The following is a 22,280-nucleotide window of genomic DNA, read 5'->3' on the forward strand; positions in this document are numbered from 1 at the left end:
TGTCTAGTGTCATTTATTTGTTTGTTTGTTTGTTTGTTTGTTTGTTTGTTTGTTTGTTACATCTTTTATGGTAGTTCAGTTACAGGGTAACTTTTAGGATTCAGGATTTTACAGTAGATGAATGCACGTTATGTAAGTAGTACAAGAAGTGTACAGGGTGTGCTGTTACAGGAAAATAATCAACAGTCAAGTTCTTTAATCTCCAATAACAGCACATCCCATATCGTTTTATTCCTCTTATACAACCTCAGTTTGTCAGTGATTCACTTTTATTTATTAAGGAACAACATGTAAGTCTGTATCTGATTCTGATCACATCTAATGTCATGGAACATCTACAAAACAAGTTCATCTTTGTTAGAATTTACATACAGTCGTTCTCATCTCTCTGTCTCTCTCTCTCTCTTTTTCTTTCTTTCTTTCTTTCTTTCTTTCTTTCTTTCTTTCTTTCTTTCTTTCTGTTAATATGAAGATATGACACTTGTCACATAAATACTGTGAAGCACAAAGCCCTCGATATGGAAGACTCCCGCAGTGGAAAATGTAACAGGAAGAAGGAAGCACTGAAATAAGTTTCCTTACATAAATGTTCACCCAATCAAAGTTTATCAGATTTTTTTTTTTATCTTTAAATTTTTTTTGAATCATTAATAGTTTTAGATTACATCTGGCATAACAGCGTTCCCTGCTGTCAGAGCTGCGAGAATCCAACAGCACTGCAATGTATTTTAATTAGTATTCTGTACATACAACAGAGCAGTTTATCTCCATATCCAATTCTAATCAAATGAAACTATTGTAAAGCCTGTTTTTTTCCCCCCAGAACACAGTGGGGTTGCATTATGGGAGTTAACTACACGCAGCTTTGTGAGCAGAGGTACTGCAGTGTACCGTGCACGGTGCATCTAGTCTCTATAAAACATCCTGTAGCTGGATCATGACTCTACTTCTGCGCAGGCACCAGGTCATCAATGCCCGCGTTGTCCTCCAGTCTCTTCTCAATCCTGATGAGAAGTTTTACCCCATCAACCACGAGCTGCATAAACTCCACCTCTGTGAGTCCAATGGTTTGTTGGTTGCTTATTTTGTACAATCCACAAGAGTCTGTGTAGACAGAGAACATTACTATAAAAAAATAACTATTACCTTTTGCATTCATAACATTCATGCAAAAGAACATTTCCCATTATTGGAGTATAGTGTTGGGTGAAAAAAAAAAGAAGGAACCTAATTTATTAAACGTTTCCTTTTGTATAAGATAAATTTGTCACGATGATGCTGTTACCTATTAACTTAAACATAAAATATATACAGAGGAATTATATAGCGTAGGTGGTTTGGTAAACAGTAACTCGAACCAGTTCATGGCTGACTTACTATGGATGTACAAACTCTACAGCTCTAGGCCTCTATCAATATTTTGTACTTCCACGTGATTGCTGATTGGATAATTGCCTAAATGACCAGGTGTACATGTTCCTAATAAAATCAGTGGTGAGTGTATGTAATTCTGTACTGTCTGCCTCCATGCGAAGTCTCAGCCTGTCTAGGATTCTGTCCAGATGTTTGTGCTCAGGCAGGTGTATCAGCCTGATGGTGACTCTGGCCTTCAGACCGGTGCCCACCTCTGCCGGTGAGCTCACCACCCAGCCCAAGTGAGGTTTCCAGATAAATGGGTGCCTTAGTTTATTATATATTGCCTCCAACTAAAAGAAAACATGGACGAGGAACACAGTAACTTTCACCCAGTGTCATGTTTAATAAGCCTTGTCAGAGGAAGCACAGGTAGTCTTAACCAAGTCTCACCTTTACTAAATTGATGCATATGGATGCGAACGCCTCCTGGAGATTGGCATCACTTCTGAAAGATACAAATTTTAGATGGTCCTCCATGTTCACCCAAACTGCCAGGCTCCCATTCTCACTCATCCTGTAAGAGGGTAAGATGCATACGGACATGAAAACTGAGGAAAAAGGGTCTGGTCAAGGGGTGATCTTTGGAACCAGTGTTAGACCCATACCGTATGTTTATATCCATATGTTTTAAAATCTGATGTAATATTAATTGTCTATTGTTGAAAAATGTTGCTTTCTTAGGGATGTAAGGTGACGATCCATGATTACAGCTTATGACAAAACGGCTGAGTTTAAAAATAAAGGCTAAGTTTTAAAATGACTTTTTATTTTAGTTTAAGTTTCAGATAATGTGCTATGACGTACAGAACCGTTTCTATTGGCCAAATGTTTTTGGACACCTGATCCATCGCATTCGAATATATTTCTTCCCCAAACTTTTGCCACAAAGGTAGAGGCACACAACTGTCTAGAAACTGTCAACTGGCAAACTGTCTAGAATGTTTCTATATGCTATAGATTTACACTTTTCCTTCACCGAAACTAAAAGGACCAAACATGTCATTGTCGATGTGAACAAGGCGAGCTACACAAAGGCATGGGTTGTCCTGTTAGGATATAAATAAATAAATCACAAACACTGACCTCAACCCCACTGAATACCTTTAGTGAAGTGAAATGGAAAGGTGACTGTGTGCCAGACCTCCTCACCCAACATCAGGTTTGCTCCTTTAATATTAGATCAGTTTAATAAATATGAAGCCCTGTAGGTTTTTTTTTTGGTAAAAAAAAAAAAAAAAGGACTGGAGTATAACACCACATATGTCCTTTGCTGCGTTTTACCACAATGCCCGTGCATCAGGCCAATCACGAGCCACACCGGTCTTCATTAATGTGATGGGTGGGGCTTCCAGAATGAGCCCTTTATCTTCTGTATTTTGGTTGAGCTCGTCCATGGAGTAAAGCTTGCCTGGGAGTTCCTGGCTAAGTTGATCCAGAGCTGGAAAATTAGTAAATCATTTTTGATAGAATTTGAATAAAGATATCACTGTGCTGACTCGTAACAATTTTTTTATTTTATTAGTTTATTGCAGTACCTTTTTTGGCCAGTGTGAGGAGTTGTCTTCGCTCTCCTCGGCTGCAGTGTGTGGGGAAGCAGAAGTCCTCGATGCAGCGAGAAGCGCTCACTTCACAGCTTACAGCATATGCTTGGTCAAAGTCATCACCTCCCTACACAGACACACACACACACTCGGTGGTCTCCAGTGGCACACTAATAATATCCACACGAATATCTATCACATGCCTATCCTGTTTCAAAGTATGTTAGTAATGCAGCGTAATGGGATGTGCTGTTACAGGAAAATAATCAACAATGGGGTGATGTCATGTGTTACTTGACACTATGGCCTGAAGTGTTTTATTACCCCACTCCCACTGCAAATACATAAAAATAGAATTAACCTTTTATAATAATTTCTTTACTAATTAACAAATGAGACGTCATACTTTTATTGTTCAATGATTTCATGTTAGAAGTATCACGTGTAGTGTCAGTGGAAAAAGCTCATCGTTTTTCTTCCTCTTCCACAAATGTCCTCTGACATGAAGAATTTACTCTAACCGCTGGAGAGTTGTTGAATATCTCCTTGCAGAACATCATCATCATACCTTTTTTGTTTAAAATATCTTGGGTGGGTTTTTTTGCTTCCAAAAAGGGGACTCAAGTTTGTGTGGCTTGGTCAAGATGGTGGAATTGGTGTGATGGTATTATTCTTATTATTCTATGTCTGTGAGCTCAAGTATATTGAATAGTGACAGTGAAAGTGATGTTGCATACGGCTAAGTATGGTGACCATACTCAGAATTCATTCTCTGCATTAAACCCATCCAAAGTGCACACACACTGTGAACACACACCCGGAGCAGTGGGCAGCCATTTATGCTGTGGTGCTCGGGGAGCAGTTGGGGGGGTGCGGTGCCTTGCTCAAGGGCACCTCAGTCGTGGCCGGCCTGAGACTCAAACCCCCAAGCTTAGGGTTAGGAGTCAAACTCTCTAACCATTAGGCCACAAATAAAGCAGATAGAGATTTCCTCTAATATTTCCTGTAGCACTGCCCTGTCCCAAAATATGTTTGCCTCATCACATATCTCGGAAGAAACGAGTGTTGGACTTCACCCTTGGTTTCTAGCTGTTGGCAGCAAATCTAAACCACAAGTGTAGCAATGTACTGTAGTGACCACATTGGAGAGAATATTCAGAAAAATAAATTGAATCAGTTTATTATTTTTATCCCTCTGAAGTAGCTGTTAATGAAGGTTCATGTAAAACTCATGTCACGGAGTGTCTGCTGTTTCAAAAAAAATAAAAGAAAAACACCTTCTGATTTGAAAATTCAACAGTGCTGTGGTATAAAATCATATAGATTGATACAAGTAGTGTAATATAACTAACACTCACCTTGAGGTTTTCATAATTGAAGTCACTCTTTTGTGTAATGTGACCAAGCACCTTGTAGCTGTGGTAGGCTTCAATGACACGGTCAAAAAAGTCACAGAAGAGAATGTAGGATTGGGCATCACCGGCTAAACAGCCTACAGTCAAGGGCCCTGTGCGTGTTCCTGTGTCACAGACAGAAATGAACAAGATGATTCAGTTTCAACCAGAAAAGCTCTCATACTATTATAGTGTACTTACTTAACCTCATGTGTTGGTGGTTAATGTTCAACTTAGTTTCTTAAGGCCATTTGGCCACCATGTCGCACAACTAAGAGCTCTGAGAAGTCTACTGAAAAATTGTCTAATAAGTTTACATATCGGTTATATCAGAAAGTCACTGTCACCCTGATCAATAAAGAAGAGTTAGTAATAGATGTGATAAATAAAAGATCATAAATGATTGTCAGATCCTATTCACTGATGTATTTTGTGCTGTGGGCATAGATCGAGTATCATGGCACGAACCGTGTCTTTGATGATTCACATAACCTTCTTGCAAGGAGCAGCTGTTACTAACAGAATGCAGGACTTTCATGTTTCAGTTCATCCCGTACTGAGAGGTTAGAGTAATCTGAATATATTTTATGAAGATATGTAATGAGTGCTGTGCATCAGGCTTAGTTGTTTTTTATTTGGTTTTCCTTCCTGTTTTTCTTTGAATATGTGGTGAATTTTAAGCTAACGTTTACATCTAACATCTTTAAAGGTTCTATGTGAAATTGTAGAAAACAGTGGGTTTTCAAGTTGAACCTCTGAAGCAAGCCAGCATCATGTGCTCACTTGAAGATTTCTGTATGATAGAACAGATCTACTTAGGAATAGTCATTTTGGAACATGTTCTTAAAAAAAACAACCTGGTAAATACAAGGTACGTGATGTGAACTGTAAGCGTGCTGAGCTGGTTATGAGTCATCTTTCCCCCACACCATTAGTGACTTTTGATCTTACACAGAACGACAAGTGTGATTTTTCCGATGCCTACAAAGAGCACTTTGTAAATGTAGTCGACCGGTGGAGTGGTTCTTAGCTGAAATACGGTGGTATCCAAAGGATATATTAGGTGTAAACTGCTGTTATAGTAAAATAATCACACTATAGTGTTGATTGATGTATGCAAGATAAACTTTATTATTTCATAAATCCGCATGTCCTGTGTTGTGTTTTATTCCTCTTTTACTACCTTAGTCAACAATTACAATGTTTATTTATTAACAGATTACAATTTTCCATGTTACCAAGAAACCATGTTACAAACTCCCCGATCTTGAAGACTTTCCTATGGTGAAAAACTTACTGCCTCTTACAAAACACTAACACTGGAGACTCCTTGTATAAGCATTAAATAAACCTCTTACAGAAAGTTTCACTGAGTTTTTACTGATAAAAAGCGACACATTTAAAAAGCGGTTTATTTTTAGACAGACTTTAGGTGAGTCAGTTGAGAACCAGTTCTCATTTACAGTGACAAAGTCCTTGTGAATGAATAGTTACTATAGAAACAACATTAAAATGAGTGCCTTAATATGAAGGACTAAAGGCACTATTCTCATAACTGCTGGTATAGAAAAATTAATCAATCCATTCGGACAAATCGGATTAAACGACGGTCTCACCTAGGTCCTCCAGGCCTGGACGAATGATGTCATCAAAGATGACTCCACTCTCCGTGGCCCGGTTGAACTGGCGTGTGTACATGTGCAGATCAAGCACACGGGCCATGCAGGTGTAGTTTCCATCCAGACGTGGGAACTCTTCTTTAGGACAACCCCTCTTCAGGTTAAGCTTGCTCATGGGGTCTGGTGGAATCAGGCTCTAAAAACGAAACAGTATGGTAAAATGAGCTTTTAACAGATTTCACAGCATGCTATTATGATCCTCATTTTTCCTGCCAAGATTGTGTGCTGCATTAGTGCTTGGACTATTGTTATAACACTATTGTGGGGGGGTAACTGATTGCTAGGCATGTCAAGGTTTCAGACGGAGTAGAGGTGGTAATCCACACAATATCATGATGACTAGAACAATGCCGCTGCTTGGCACTGCACTGCAATCTTTTTTTTCCCCTTTGCATAGACCCACCGCAGCATGGGACTTTCCTCCTGTTTTGCAATGTAAAGTGCTTGGTGTATTTTCTGTGAAGGGGAATACCTCGAGCACAGGCCTGTACTTTGTCTCCAATGGGTACTCCTTGGGAGCTGAAAGAGATGATGGATGTTAGCATGAACACAATGGTGTGTGTGATAGCATTTCTCTTGTGAGAAACTATGAGGGATAAAAAAAAAATCATTAATTTGAGGTTACTCACATGTATAGGAATCACAAGTCAACATTTTAATACATAATGTTCCAACCTTGATAAATGATACTACATATATAATTGTTTACACTTTGTTGCAGGTCCTTTGCAAGTCTGCAGAATATAGACATGACCAGCTCCTTTTTTCTCTTGGTTTCCTGTTTTGTTTGGGGACTTTTTGCCCTGTCTTGTTTCAGTAAGTGAAAGGAACTCTAAACAGGGTTTAGTTCAGGAGAGACAGTTAGTTCAGTTCAGCCAGATAAAAAGAAAATAGTCTTGAGACTAGATGAAGCAGATTAACTAAGTCAGACATAGATAAATAAATAAAAATCATTAAAGGAAATAATCACCCTGAAAGACTTGCATATTAATGTTTTATTATTATTATTAATGTTTAGATGTATTCTCTCTCTCTCTCTCTCTCTCTCTCTCTCTCTCTCTCTCTCTCCCTGTTCTCTCTCTCTCTTTCTCTCTCTCCCTCCCTCATGCGCTCTCTTCTCTCTCTCTCTCTCTCTCTCTCTCTCTCTCTCTCTCTCTCTCTCTCTCTCTCCCTGTTCTCTCTCTCTCTCTCTCTCTCCCTGTTCTCTCTCTCTCTCCCTGTTCTCTCTCTCTCTCTCTCTCTCTCTCTGTGTCTCTCTCTCTCTCTCTCTCTCTCTCTCTCTCTTCATATTAAACTTTTGAGTTTCCTAATCTACCCACAATGCTGTTTGAACCCCTGCTGATTTTGGCATCGGTAGAAATGAGCTCTTGTATCTCTCGATCTCCGCCTAAATAGAATGATGCAGCAGAGCTTTTCTGCTTTGGTCTTTTCAGCTCTCTCAGCCTCCTCCTCATGTGAATAACTATGATGTATACAGTACTGTACTGTTCCTTTTATTCCTTTTTTTTCCTACTGTTCCTTTTTTTTTTTTGCATCAGTGACAAAAACCAGGATGTAATTTAAGTTTTTTTTTTATGTTTTCCTCTTTTTTTCTGCTTCTCTATGTGAAATAATAGGAAAACCACTTTTAACAGTATATAAATAACCAAATATTTTACCAGTGACCATATTTTACCAAATGTAGGTGTGTCTCTGAACCTTTCAGTGACAGTAACTCACTCCAAATCTGTGGCTGTGGCTCTGTGTGCCAGTGTAGTTGGCTCTGCCAGGAGGTCAAAACATAAGGATACTGACCTCCATATCAACCCAAAACCTGAACTGCCCAAAATAAATCTCTGTATGATGTCCACGTGCACAAACCTGCACTTATAAAATAGCTTGAAATGTTTTCCATTATGGAATGATCAGGATTCATTTTCACATGTCTCCAATCTTACATTAAAGGAAAAAAACTTGTTATTCTCAGCAAGATTAACAGATTTGGAACTTTCGAATTGCCACAAAGTTGCTGTGTCTCTGAACCAGTCATTTGTTCTGTTATTTAGTGACAACAACTCATACACATATTCAGGCCATAACACACAAGAAAAAGAGGAGTGAATTGTTCAAATAATAAAGGTTCTTTAAATGCATGCTGTTGATAACAAGCTGTAATTCTAGGTATCTTTCACCAAACATCAACATCAGTATTCTCAAATAAAAGCCTATAAATCAGACAGTTTTGGACAGTGTTGAAATACTAATGCACAACCCTGTAGGCACAATGTCAACAGCCACATGTAGTGCTGATATGCAGAATGAAGACATGAAAACTTACGCTTTATCAACCATTCTTTCTTTCTCTTCCACATCCTTTCTCGTCGGCTGCAACGTGTGATTACAGAGTGCACTGTGCATGGAGAGGAATGAAGCACAAGCACCGGCTCGTGACAACTGGTCTTAAAACTGAACAAAAGAGCTATGAATAGCTGGGGGTCTCATCATCCTAGTGCTTACTATCCTTACGGCCTGGAGACCCGAACAAGCTAGTGTCATGTTGCTTGGCTGTATCCGTAACCTATTATAGACAGCTGTATCATATTTTATTTTGGAACCTCATGGAGACACGATTAGCACCATTCTGGATCTCATCTCTCTCATTAAGCACTTTTGGAAAACAACAGTTGCTGCTGATGTTTGGATACTGATCATTAGCAGTAATTTGTAGTGGCATTTGTTGTTATCTCACATACAAATAAATGTGTTAGACAGGAAAACGTTGTGAGCATTTGTGAGGCCTGAAGATTCATATCAGTGCTAATGAGACAGAAGTGGAACCACTGAGTCATCTCACAGGTGTGTGTGTGGGGGTGTGTGTGTTTGTGTGTGTGTGCGCGTGTTTGTGTGTGTGCCCGCGCGCGTGTGTGTGTGTGTGCGTGTTTGTGTGTGTGTGTGTGTGTGTGTGTGTGTGTGTGCACGTGTTTGTGTGTGTGTGTGTGTGTGTGTGTGTGTGTGTGTGTGTGTGTGTGTGTGTGTGTGCACGTGTTTGTGTGTGTGTGTGTGTGTGTGTGCGTGTGTGTGTGTGTGTGCGTGTGTGTGTGTGTGTGTGTGCACGTGTTTGTGTGTGTGTGTGTGTGTGTGTGTTGAATGAATGGTTTCATGTTTCTAATACAGTGGTTTGTTACTGCTCCAGATCTGACATTTACATTACATTTACAGCATTTGGCAGATGTTCTTATCCAGAGCAACGTACAAAAGTGCTTTTAAGTCCCTATCGCTGAATACATTAACACTGGTTCACTAGGTAACAGACTTAGGAAACCAACAACCTAAAACTGTTCTGGGATTTCTTTCTTTTAAAAAAGAAAAAAACATAGACATCTAAGACACTTTCAGTACTACCACCAGGACGCCTGTTTCACACTGATGAAGATGCACCAGATCTTTATTTGAGAAACTCATACAAAATATAGTCATAAACATACAAAGACTATAAGAAAGCACAATCATCTACGGTGTCTCAGCTTGTCCTCTGAGCGATTTCTTCTTTTTTCCAGTAGATTCAGTATAAAAATATAACAATCTGTGGCTGAAAATAACTTACAGGCCCCATTTGAGAGAATGGGGAAATCATTAAACATTCATTATCAAATTTGTGTAACACACAATCAGTCGACATTTCCAGTGAATTAGGAGGAAATACTACTCCAATAGATCTTTGTCAAATACATATCTGCAAAATGATTAGCACCTGTCAGTGAAAACGAATAAAAAAAATAATTATCAGAGGAAAGAAATGCTTCAGGAACTCTCTCATTTTGACCAGTTTCTGTTTCCCTTGTGCATAAATGAAATTTCTGTAATAACGGAAAATTTGGCACTGTAAATTCAAGGTTGGCTCTGCCAGGAGGTCAAAGCAACAAGATACTGACCTCCACATCAACACAAACTGCTATGACAATAAATAAAAACCTCTACTGCATAAAAAAATGGTCTCTGGATATTAAAACTGAAATCTTAATTGAAGATGATGTCCACATGTACAAGCCTACGCATATAAAATAGCTAGAAGCTTTTTACCTGATGGAGTGGTCCAGATTTTCTTTACTCATGTCTCCAATCTTCTTAGACATTACAGGACAAAACCTGTGTTATTTTCTCCAAGCAAGGATTCAACAAATAGTAATCATGTGAGTGCCAATAATTTCGAACCGGTGTTTATCACTCGTTACAGGTTCTTACAGACAGGTTTGTACATTGTCATGATTTGTGCCAGTGATTTTGGAGCTGACTGTAACCTGAAAAGAAAATCTCATAAAGGCCAGCTTTACTAGATCCATGCTGTCTCCCAGAATGCACTACAAATCCTCCAACCCTGTTGTGTCAACCTTAACCTTGACAAACAGAGTGTCATCTCGTATGAAGATGGCGTTTCGGGGACCTTCCAGGTCAGTGTGAGAGATGAAGCGAGAGAACCCTAACGCGGCGTTGCTGTCAGCTGTGGGTCTGCGGAAGCTCTCTTTGCTGGTGTCAGGGGTGAAGCTGCAGCTGACGTGGTTGCGTGAGCCACTCTGGTCTAGCACGGTGAGTGTGACGCTCTGGCGAAATGGCCACGGCAGCAGTGAGTCGAAGTCACCTCTCATCACCATGATGTAGAGAGAAAGGTGTGTGCCTCGGGCGCTTCCGTCCCCATCCGGGTACGCACGGGCACTCAGCTTGTAGCCACTGCGGCCGGTGTAGAAAGGCGGTGAGGTGAGCGGTGCACCAGCGTCTTTTCTACGCTGGTAGTCCAGAATCTTCCAGATGAGTTTTCCATCATATGACGTGGACTCAAGTTGGCGAAAACGTTGCTCGTTACACTGCAGCTGCTCCACATGGATGTCCAGTAGTCGAGTGTGACGCTGACATGTCTGACCTAAAGCTCCTGTACAATCACACACATAAAAACACTGAACAAAGCCATGAAAATAAATGACACTATCATGATTTGACATTTCATTTGCCTAATCTGTCATAATCAATGATTGATGCTTAACTTTTGAACATTTTCAAAAGTCCCAAGTTTCGTCTGTAATTTATAGAAAATATTCAAGTGTCTATTATTACTGCTCCGTTCCCAGTTTCTTGCTGATGCTGCATGTGTGTGTTGTCACCTCACAGCTCCAGCGTCCTCAGTCCAGGCCTGAGCTCAGGTTACTGCCTGTGTGGAATATCACATGTTGCCCCAAAACATGCCAGTAGGTGGACTGACTATTCTAAACTGAAAAGTGTGTATTCTAAACATATTGTAGCGTCTGGTACAGGTCATTTAGATTCCAGGTCCCAGGCACCCTAAACTTCGGCATCTAACCTTCAATCAACCGATGAGCAACCCAGTTTTACACACACACTTGGCTCCAGAATGACTGGAGCCTACAAAAAGACCAGATAACCCCATGTGGCTTCTCTAATTGAACTCATAGGGGCCCTCAACCAGAACACACACACACACACACACACACACACACACACACACACACACACACACACACACACACACACACACACACACACACACACACACAACACAATGAGACATTCCTTTAACTAATAAAACCCGAAGATAAGGTACTCTAAGGTTCTCATTCTTATAACCCTTTTTGTAATGTGTTCTTCTTTTAAGGCTTGCCTGACTTACAATTATTTGCTCCTTAATTGCCTGACAAGGGTGTATTTTATTCATGTGTCAGAAAACAACATTGTATTTAACATCAGTTATACTCTAATTACTGATCATGGCATGTTAATGTATACCTGTTCTAATGCTGTATTCCCCTTTAAGGTCTGATGTCAGAATGTATACGAAGCTATCGTTTTCTTTTTACTTCCCTAATGAAAGTGCATCTTGTTTTAAGTTTCATTTTTGTTTCTTTGCCTTTATAAGAACACAATATCGTATTAACATCAGTTACCCTTCGATTACTGATCTGTTTATGTAATGTACCGCTGCCTTTATACCGTCATTACCCTTCATGGTTAATATCCAAATGACCACAAAATTATCGGTTACTTTTTCAAACAATGGTGTATTTTATTTGAGCACGAAAGGTGCCATACCGTCTTAATACACCTTAGATAAAACTTTAAAGTCATCTTAAAGTTTGATAGCTAAACCACGCCCACAGACACCTGAAACAAAGGGAGTTTTTCCCTCCAAAATCTTGGCGGGAGTATCGGTCATCTCCCCAAAGATGGGTGGAGTTCGCGACCTTTAAATTGTCACAAACACCACTAATCCGTGGTCAGACTTTCGGAACAGCTTGGAGACGACTCCATCTTCCTTCAAAGAAGTTCCAGCAAGCTTCACTTCCAAGAACGACAACTGCTCTGATCTTCAGGAGAACTTGGAAGAACGTCTGACCCCACCCTAACTGACTTTTCAGAGATTTCTCTGTTGCATCCGGACTCTTGTGCAGTAAGCCAATGCAAGTAACCGTTTCCTTTACCAACCAATTTAAATGCATATTTTAAGTATGAACCTTGTATTGTGAATTTAAGTTTCCGGTGACGATTTCCCAGTTAGGGTGTGTTTAAGCTTGCCATTCCTTTCCTTCCTTTCTCTAATTTATTCTTTCCAGTCTCTTCCTCCCTTTCCCCAATTTTAATTTATTTTGTTTTATTTTATTTTCATCTTCGTTTTCCCTATTTCTTTTGTTTGTGTAGTTAGTTTTATGTTGTGTTTGTCTCATTCATTAAATGCCATATATTTGTGCCAAATAAGTGATTGTCTCTGAGTATCGCTCACAAATTAAGGTACCTGCAACATCTGGTCTAAACTACATGCTCTATTAAGTTAATTTAATTTAAATTACGGTATAAAGTAAAAGGGAAGCGAATCTTTCTTGGCCGGGAAGATACTGCCTTCATAGAATTAATAAAGGTTACACAGCCTGTTCGCCGGACGAACAGACCAAATAAGCGTAACGTTAATTCCATTACCGTTAATTTCAACTTAGGTTAAAATAATTAGAAGTCACTATAACACGTTATAGTTACTTATAAATATTTACCTTGCTTTGCGAGCCAAAATCGCTACAATATAGTAAAGTGTATAGTGTCCTGCGATTTAGCCTTACATCTAGGACGTAACCTTGACCTGGAGAAAGCAGTTAGTAAAGATAAACAAATAAATGAATTCATTCATTCATTTTCTACCGCTTATCTGAACTTCTCGGGTCACGGGGAGCTTGTGCCTATCTCAGGCGTCATCGGGCATCAAGGCAGGATACACCCTGGACGGAGTGCCAACCCATCACAGGGCACACACACTCTCATTCACTCACGCAATCACACATTATGGACAATTTTCCAGAGATGCCAATCAACCTACCATGCATGTCTTTGGAGGAGGAGAGGAGGAAACCGGAGTACCCGGAGGAAACCCCCGAGGCACGGGGAGAACATGCAAACTCAAAATACTCAAGGCAGAGGCGGGAATCGAACCCCCAACCCTGGAGGTGTGAGGCAAACATGCTAACCACTAAGCCACCGTGCCCCCAATAAATGAATTCAATATCTAAATAAGAACTGATGGATAGAAATCAAATTAATGAGAACCAGTTCGATGAGAATGTGAGTTTTAATTTTATTAGCTACCTTGTAATGATGTTTAATCAGGTTAATTTGTGTACACTGTTATCTATACCAGAAACCACTGTAAAACCACCACAGACCAGAAATAAGCCAAACTACATCTTAATGTATTTGTGCAGATTTGGTAATTAGGTCACAGGAGCTATCCTCACCCAGGTGATCTCTGAGGCTCTGTGTCATTGCCACTTGCTGTCTGAGAGAGTCGAGTGAAGCTCGGAGATCACTCAGCTCCTCTTTAGCCAGCTCAGCATCCAGAACATTACGCAACTCCTGCAGCTCCTGTTTAACGCTTGAGACGCTCTCCCTCTGCTCCACCACTGACCTCTACAACACAAACACTGCAGGATCAGCTGATCTGCTGCTAATACACACCTTTCACATAGAGGACTGAGGTTTGTACAGATATACTATATATACAAATACCAACATTACTTAAAAGCCAGAGGCAATTAGGAAAATTTGGATTGTCTAGTTTAAAAAACACGTGGACAAAGTTTGATGTAGTTGAAGTTCCAAAATCAGCAAATCTGAGATTTACTACCTGTATTAAGAACCCTGTAATCAGGACTCCCCACCTACTGACATTCTTATAGTACCAGAGAACTGCCAGATGATATTAATAAACTGATACAAGAGGCTTTTCTATTTAATATTATACAAAATGGGTACTACAAAGATTCTCAAGAATATACACAACTTACAAATGCAAATATTAACTTACGAAGGTGTGATAACTCTCTTCTCTTTACCTGAATTGCAGAAAATGCGCTGTCACACTTGGTCATCTCCCTGTTAAGGTTAGCAACAAGCAAGTTTCTCTCTTTCAGCTCCCTCTCCTGGAGGGCCAAGTCCTGCTGCAGCTGGTCTACCTGAAACACACACACACCAAACACGGGCCATTATATAAGATTAAAAATTCCTACATTTAGGCTCATTTATACAGAGAAAGAAGACAAAGTAAATGTTCACCTAAACATTTTTTAGGACCAACAACAGTATTTTTATACCTGGGATGTGGCATTGTTATAATCTCTTATTTATATCTGCTAATGAATTTAATTAGTTGTCACTTGTCACACACACACACACACACACACACACACACACACACACACACACACACACACACACACATAATTTTATCATTACTGTGATCCACATAGTGATATTGTAGATCTATGTTTCACAGCTGGTCAAAAATATTTTACTTTTAATTTTTTTATGAACTCACAAATTGTTTGACAGGGCACCTTTATTTACAAAAAATAATCACATTTTGTAAATAAATAAATAAATAAATAAATAAATAAATAAATAAATATTTTCTAGAAGGTTGAGCTCCACAGTCTTATATTGCATCCTGTGGCATGGACACTAGTAGTGATTTAGTGCCACTGTGACCAATTGAGTGCTGCTGATATGATGCTTCTCTGAAAGCCACTAATACCACGAGAGCACAGGATTATGCAACATTCACAGAGAAGCCACACATATAGTAGTGGCAAAGGTGAAACATATTCAGAATGTGGGACTGGAGCTGTCTCTATGTCTCTCTGTGTGGTTAAATCACTGGGATACTAATTGTATGGATATTAGTTTGAATCCCAGCACCACCAAGCTCCCATTGCTGGGTCCCTTGGCAAGGCCTTCAGTGTGATAGTATGACAGAAACTATATCACAGGGTTATTTCAGCTGCTACATGAATCTTCACAATCCCATTTTTAGAGGATCTTCGCTGTGTAATCTAACATAGAGAACACAGCCAGACAAGCTTTTACAGTGTGGAGTGATAAGCTCAAAAGTTAAGGCTCTGGGTTACTCATCAGAAGGTCAGAGTTCAAGCCCCAGCACAGCCACATGACCATAGAAGTCACTTGAGTAAGGCCCTAAACCGTCTATACTCCAAGAGCTCTGTATCTTTGCTGAAACTGTGCTCTGACCCCAGTTTCTTAACACACTGGGATATACAGAGAAAAGAATTTCACTGAGGTGAAATGTGTACATAACAAACAAAGGTTCCTTCTTGTTTATTTAGAATTTGTATTAGAAACATGGTGGTGGTAGTGTAACACTAAAACTTGACATGTAACATTCTAATGTATTCAAACTTATTACAGTTCGTCTGTGTAAAACCCTGAATCGAGGTGTGTCTTTAGTTTTATGCTGGATTTGTTTAACTTAACTTTGTTTATTGATAGAACTATTTTTTTTGCAATAACAAAGTTTGTACTGTACACTGGCATTTCATACCTGTTTAGCAAGCTTGCTGTTGCTCTCCAGTACAAGTAGCACATGATGGCTAAATTCAGTGTATTCATGGACTTTCACTTTGCTTCGTTTATCCTACAGAAGAGAAGAAACATACACCTCTCCTTATGCTGAACAAACATTTAGTAGTGGAAAAGAAGTAGACAATGTTAGTGTACTTACTCGGACTGTGCAGCCATATTGCTTATAAATACAGTCTGTCTCCACTTCTGGACACTCATCTATATGTCCTTTGAGCTACAGGAATGAAATTGCCAAATGAAATCAAAATTAAATGCTAAACATGTTGGAACAATTGTTTCATTTATAGTCAAATGACTGAACCTTATGCCTCTTAACCATCTGAGAGCAGTTATTGGGACACTGAACGTCTGCTTCAGGGCATGACATCTGTTCATGGTCCTGTAATGATTCAAAGAACAGGGTTAATAAGATAGCTGCGGAGTTAAATCTCACTACAGAAAGCAAATCATGAAAACATTTCTTACCTGGAGCTGGGTAATAGGGTATGGCTTTGTGCAATAGTGACAGAACTCTGTGCGAAACTGACACAGGTTTCGCTGGTGGTCTGGTACATTCTTGCGTAACAGGATGTCAGTGCAGCCGGGGTTGGAGCATTGCAGGGTCTCATACTGACAAAGAGTTAGGTGTTTCTAAATACAAAGCCAGATAGACAGTTATTTCAGTCTGTTATTAGTCAGCTCTTTCATGTGAAAGATTTAGGGACTTTCAACTTCTGTCACTTATAGTTTATATATATATATATACTGTAGTTTGATTTCATTCGTAAGGTACAAGTCCCACAGAAGCAACTTACCTGCAAATTACACAGAGGCACTTTTTGTGTGCAATCTGGAGTGTTGCTACAGTAAACTTCAAGATTTAGTAGTTCTCTTTTACAGCAGTTGTCTTGAAAAACCTTGAAAAACAATTTGGATATTCATAACCATGCCCTAATTTATATACATATATTCTATAGATTCTGTACTAGTTGTGTTATTTATATACATCTTTATTATACAAATATTCTCAAATATTTGTTTATTTTCTACACTGCTGTCTCAGGGTGAATGCAACTCATTCTAGATAATTAACAGCACTGTAGTTTAATCCAAAATGTGCAAGAATATCTGTACGGTATCAATAATGGTACAATTCTAATACAATAAAATAAACCCTTTTGCTTTCTGTTATTTAGATGCACACTATTGAGGTTTTAAGTCAATAAATTACTGAGTGATAATTTAAAAAAAATTGAACAACTTATTAAAACATACCTCCTCAGACTTGATCAAAATGCCATCTAAGGGACATTTGGATGTGTCGCGGCTCTCACTGAGGAAAAAAAATGTGGTTTTAAGTACTGTATTTAACTTACTCCAAACAACCTGGATAGTCTGCTGGATTTGTAAAATATCACAACATCAATCAGATGGATTTGATTTCTACATGGATTGTTTGTGTTTTTTCACTTGTAGTACTTACATAAACGTTCTAATGCACTTGGCACAGAAGATGTGGCCACAGCCCGTCTGGTGGGGGTTAAGAATGGCGTCACCACAGGCCGGGCACATGTAGCGCTCCTCAAGCCGGGACACAAAACTGAGTGTGCGATTGGCCAGGACAGACTCCAACTCCCACGACCTCACAGGATCAGAGCTCTGTTTTGAGAGCTGGAGGCTCAAGCATTCATTCTCCTCAGCTGCCATGTCAAGCCGGGACACTCAAGCTACAGACATGAGACTGAGTGGGCACAGAAAGACAGATGCATAGATACTACATGAGTACATTTTTACTCAATTCAATTCCAACATACAAAATTTCATACTCTACTTTTTTAAGTAGAACCATTCATTGTTTCTGAAGGAACATTTGTTATTGATGGATGTTAGTATTGTCTCTGTTTTTATTGGTGCATCAGAGTCCCACCATATTTCCCCCTATGTGGATTTTTATTTATTTTTTTAAAGAAAATGGAAAAAAAAATGAAGTGGTCATGCACCAAAATGGTCTTGACATAGCACCAAAAAAGCACTTCCTCTAAAGCATCTTTCCTTTCACAATTCTTTTTTAGAGTGTGCAAGATGATATCAGCCTTACATTCGTTTTCCTTATGAGTCATGAGAACATTAAATTCCTAAATCTCACTAAACTAGTTACACTGTGATTTGTATTACATTGACAGCATTTTCCCAATCTTGATTAAATTGGCAATTAGGGTTTGTTTCATCTATTACACTTCAAATAAAGTAAACTAATAAAAAATAACAGACCTTTAATTATTTGTATTGGTGCACACACACACACACACACACACACACACACACACACACACACACACACACACACACACACACACACACACACACACACACACTATGAACGTTACTAATATGTAAGAATCTTTGTGGAGTCAATTTGCAGAGTTCCTTTGAAGTCAATAAGGACAGAACAATAATTAAATAATAACTAGATACAGGGCCATAACCTCCATAGACCTGAGGGGGCAATAATCACATATGCCAAATTATTTATTATTAAATAATTTATCTTTAAAAACATTTTTTGTCTATTTTTATGCTTCTCTGCTGCACTGCATTATGCACCGCTATGTATGTTGTTAGCATGACAAAAAGCATGACAAAAATGTCAAAATGTTCGAGATAATAATGCAGGCTTTATTTTCTAGTTTTAGTTTAAGAGATATTTAACTGGGACGTTGTCAGAATATTAAAAATAAGTTGAAGTGTGAATGTATTCATATAATGAACCTGATTACCTGGCTTTCATGGTAGCCTTTCAGTCAGTTAACTTGTTTAAGATCATGATTAATAAAACCCAAAGGATGGGAGTTATCATAATAAAACAAGGTAAAACAGGGTGAATTTGTCTTAAGTGTGTCTAGTTCTTTAACTTTTTCTCTTTATTCCTTTCATTCTCTTTTTGGAACAATAAAAACCTGCATGTATCTGCAACCATTGGTGAACCATCTGAAATATAACGAGGCATCTAATCTTACAATGTCAATGTATATTATTATTATTATTAATATGTAAATATCAATGTTTATTATTATAAATATGCAAATATCAATGTATATTATTATTATTATTATTATTATTATTATTATTATTATTATTATTAATACACACAGAACCAAAAAGGAGCATTAGATATTCAGATACACATAGCCCCTGAATAAGATAATATGATTATGACATATAGCTTGATGATGATTATTATGACATAGTCTGATTGCTGCAGATCTCTGTGGAAGTTAGATTGTGTAAAAGTGATCCCATGTGTTAGTAGTGAATACATGGGATCACATGGGATCATTAGTCTTTATTTAAAAGTAAAAGCAGACGAATGGAAGAGTCAGAGTGTGAGGTCCAGCTCCACAGAGCTGCTGCACTACAGGGGAATCCCCAGTGCAAGGAACATCCGACTGTGAAGCAAACAGCGTGTCTTCTAGCCCATAGTTAACATTTTATTATTGCGTGTCCGTCATCACGATTACGGAATCTGACAGCTGTTTTTGACATGCACTCTTCTGGCATTTTCACGTGCTTTTTTTAACGCAAGAGTTGCTTTCGCTTTGCTCTGAACCCCCTCTGGAATATACATATGAAGCGAGCGTGCTCAGGTTACTTACCTCGAGCTCGGTGTAAGTCGTTCCTCTCTCTCTCTCTCTCTCTCTCTCTCTCTCTCTCTCTCTCTCTCTCTCTCTCTCTCGCTCTCTCGCTCCAGTCTCTCCAGTGAGTTAGTGATACCGCGTCCTGATTGACCGGGGAGTTCCGAAATGAACACTTTCCTCCGCACGCGCGCGCGCAACCAGCCGCAGCGGGAACACACACTGTGACGTCACAGTGTCGGAATTGGCGCGATGCCAGCGGAAAGCGCGTGAAACAGGAAGTTCGACTCGTCTCATGAGTCTTCTCTACAGGATGTACCAGAATTGGGCAGCAGCAACACCACAACCACCAGGGGCGTAGCACAGGATCGTGGGCCCTATGCAAAGATACTGTGTGGGGGCCCCTATTTCACTTTTTTAATGATAATGTAAAATGAATAGCAATTAGTATATTACAATTTGCATTACTATAGACAGCACATATGATTCAGTGATTTAGCAACCACTTGTGAATTGCTGCCTTACAGCATTGAAGTATATCATGTATAAAATAGTATAACAACGTGTTATTTGCATTCATGTCAATGCAGCAGCACTGCATATCATATTTTGATCATAATATGTCCTATCCTTTAAAATAGATGGAACAACTCAGTATCTTTTTTTTTTTATAAAACAATTGCAGTTCACTTTCTGTTGCTGTTTCTGGAACAGTGTTATGTGCTTAATTTTTTTTAATCAATTCATACTTTGCGAGTTACAATTATATATATACCATTATTCATGTAAAATGTTGGACCACGTTCATAATGTTTTGATGCAAAAACACACAATGTGCAAACATTGTTATATTCACATTTAATCTCTAAAAATACTTCTCACACTTTCCGTGTTACTTCAGAGTTTAGTAGTATGATAAGAACATTTAGTATATGCTTGGAAACAAGTTGTGTCTTACAGACAATTGTGCAGCAAACTTAGCAAGCATTTATTTTACTAGCTAGCACTGACATTGTGCAGTGCTTTAGATCTCACCTGCTCTCTTTAGAAAAAACTCGTGAGGAGTTGTTTTCCCTCAATTTGTTTTCTTCTTCTCTCCTCCCTCTCCTATCTTTTCTGATAGCCAGATTTTGTTTTTGACATCATGTGCAACGGCGGCGCGAGTATCGCGTCTCTCAACACCGGCGGAACACTCACAAACTCCCCTGTATCATCCACCAAGTCCGCGCACTCTTTACTATCCCTCACAGCCAATGCGCGCTTTGCATCGCTTCTAGGCAACCAGTAAAATGATGTCCAGTCTGTGCATTGCTACATGCACGCTCGAGGTGCGGGGGGTCTACGTAGATTCGTGTCAAAGTAGCGGAGAACTATATGTAGCACATACGCGCGACTGTCAAATAGATCGCGCAGATAATAAAATAATAAAATTAATACAAATTATAAAATGATCGTCGAGGGCCCCTCACATACCAGGGCCCTATGTGCTCTGTCACCCTTTCCCCCCCACTTACGACGCCCCTGACAACCACCACCGGCTGGACCGAGGTGATGTTTTAGGGCGGATATTCGACATTGTGGGTGTCATTTCGAGACCATTTGAACGCTAGAGATCCCAGGAGGTTCTAGTAATTCAGTACAATTCTATTTACATTTGGACCCCAAATGCAATCAAAAAGAGGTCTGTCGAGTTTGTCTCTTGTGCTATAAAACAATTGTGTTTAGGTTTGGAGCCACTGGGTCCTGTGGCATGGAAACTATTGAAAATGTTGTTTTTTCTCCATATTTTCAGTTCAATTCAAATTTATTTGTATAGCTCTTTTAACAATTCCCTTTGCCTCAAAGCAGCTTTACAGACGTATGGAAACAGAAGAGGAAAAAGGAATAGATATATAATATCCCTATCCCTATTCTATTAATATTAATATAAAATATAAGAAGCTCTCTAAATGCAATCTAAAGTGTCATCTGTCTTTTGTACTAAAATAATTCTGCTTAAGTTTGGAGTCAGTAGATCACCTGGCATGGGAACTACTAAAGAAAACTAACTTCACCTTGGTTGGTGCTGGCTACTGCACCTTGTAGCCTTTCAAAAGCTACAGTAAATTATGTCTGGCATGGCTGCTGTGTCATTATTTCTAGAGAAGGAACTGTCTGGTCTGCTGAACCACTTCATCTTAAAAATCCTATTAAGAAAGCTGGCACTGAATGAAAACAATTAAGCAATAAAATAAATACATTAAATATTCCTTTTATCTTTATATTATGTTTGCATTTTAATATAAAATGCATTGCAAATTCAAAACAATCGTCAGTTGCATTTAATGCATATTCAGTTATACACTTTATCCTGGTATTGGTTGCAGTGTTGACAATTTCAGCATTGTCACTCTGCATACCTGCAGGTTTTTGGGAGAAAACCAGAGAACCCAGAGGAAACCCATGGAAGGTTGTGTTTTGGAAGCAAGATTCACTCTCACTTTCAGTAACCACTGTTTTCCCGATAAGGGTTATGGTTGATTCAGAGCTTTTGCTGGGAACATTGGGCATGAGGCAGTACACCAGGTCATTGGCCACTATGCACAGACACTACCACAGGGGAAATTAATCTTAGCCAATCCAACTTATGTGTACAAGGATAAATCATGCACAGAATGTACACAAAACAGTAACCTGAGCTCAGGATTAAACCAAGGACCCTGAACCTGTAAGGCAGCAAATTACCAACGCTGTCAC

The 22,280-nt window shown here is 39.1% G+C and overlaps 2 protein-coding genes across 2 annotated transcripts; both read right to left on the minus strand.

The window, feature by feature from the left end:
• Positions 1–2: 2 nt before the first annotated feature.
• On the minus strand, positions 3–8,501 carry zgc:172076. Its single transcript, XM_027169887.2, has 9 exons — positions 8,348–8,501; positions 6,503–6,549; positions 5,968–6,166; positions 4,316–4,476; positions 2,952–3,084; positions 2,698–2,854; positions 1,807–1,930; positions 1,517–1,706; positions 3–1,104 (listed from the first exon to the last, which is right to left on the minus strand). The coding sequence occupies exons 1-9, from the start codon at positions 8,379–8,381 to the stop codon at positions 944–946; spliced, it is 1,206 nt and encodes a 401-aa protein (XP_027025688.1). The 5' UTR covers positions 8,382–8,501; the 3' UTR covers positions 3–943.
• A 919-nt stretch (positions 8,502–9,420) lies between these two features.
• Positions 9,421–19,953, minus strand: traf5 (Tnf receptor-associated factor 5). The gene is made up of 11 exons (XM_027169608.2): positions 19,566–19,953; positions 17,396–17,653; positions 17,188–17,245; positions 16,728–16,829; positions 16,399–16,563; positions 16,235–16,312; positions 16,073–16,147; positions 15,893–15,985; positions 14,391–14,510; positions 13,794–13,965; positions 9,421–10,933 (listed from the first exon to the last, which is right to left on the minus strand). The coding sequence occupies exons 2-11, from the start codon at positions 17,617–17,619 to the stop codon at positions 10,368–10,370; spliced, it is 1,653 nt and encodes a 550-aa protein (XP_027025409.2). The 5' UTR covers positions 17,620–17,653; positions 19,566–19,953; the 3' UTR covers positions 9,421–10,367.
• Between the last annotated feature and the right edge of the window lie 2,327 nt (positions 19,954–22,280).

The sequence above is a fragment of the Tachysurus fulvidraco genome, chromosome 2 (assembly GCF_022655615.1).
Source record: "Tachysurus fulvidraco isolate hzauxx_2018 chromosome 2, HZAU_PFXX_2.0, whole genome shotgun sequence".
Lineage (NCBI taxonomy): Eukaryota > Metazoa > Chordata > Actinopteri > Siluriformes > Bagridae > Tachysurus > Tachysurus fulvidraco.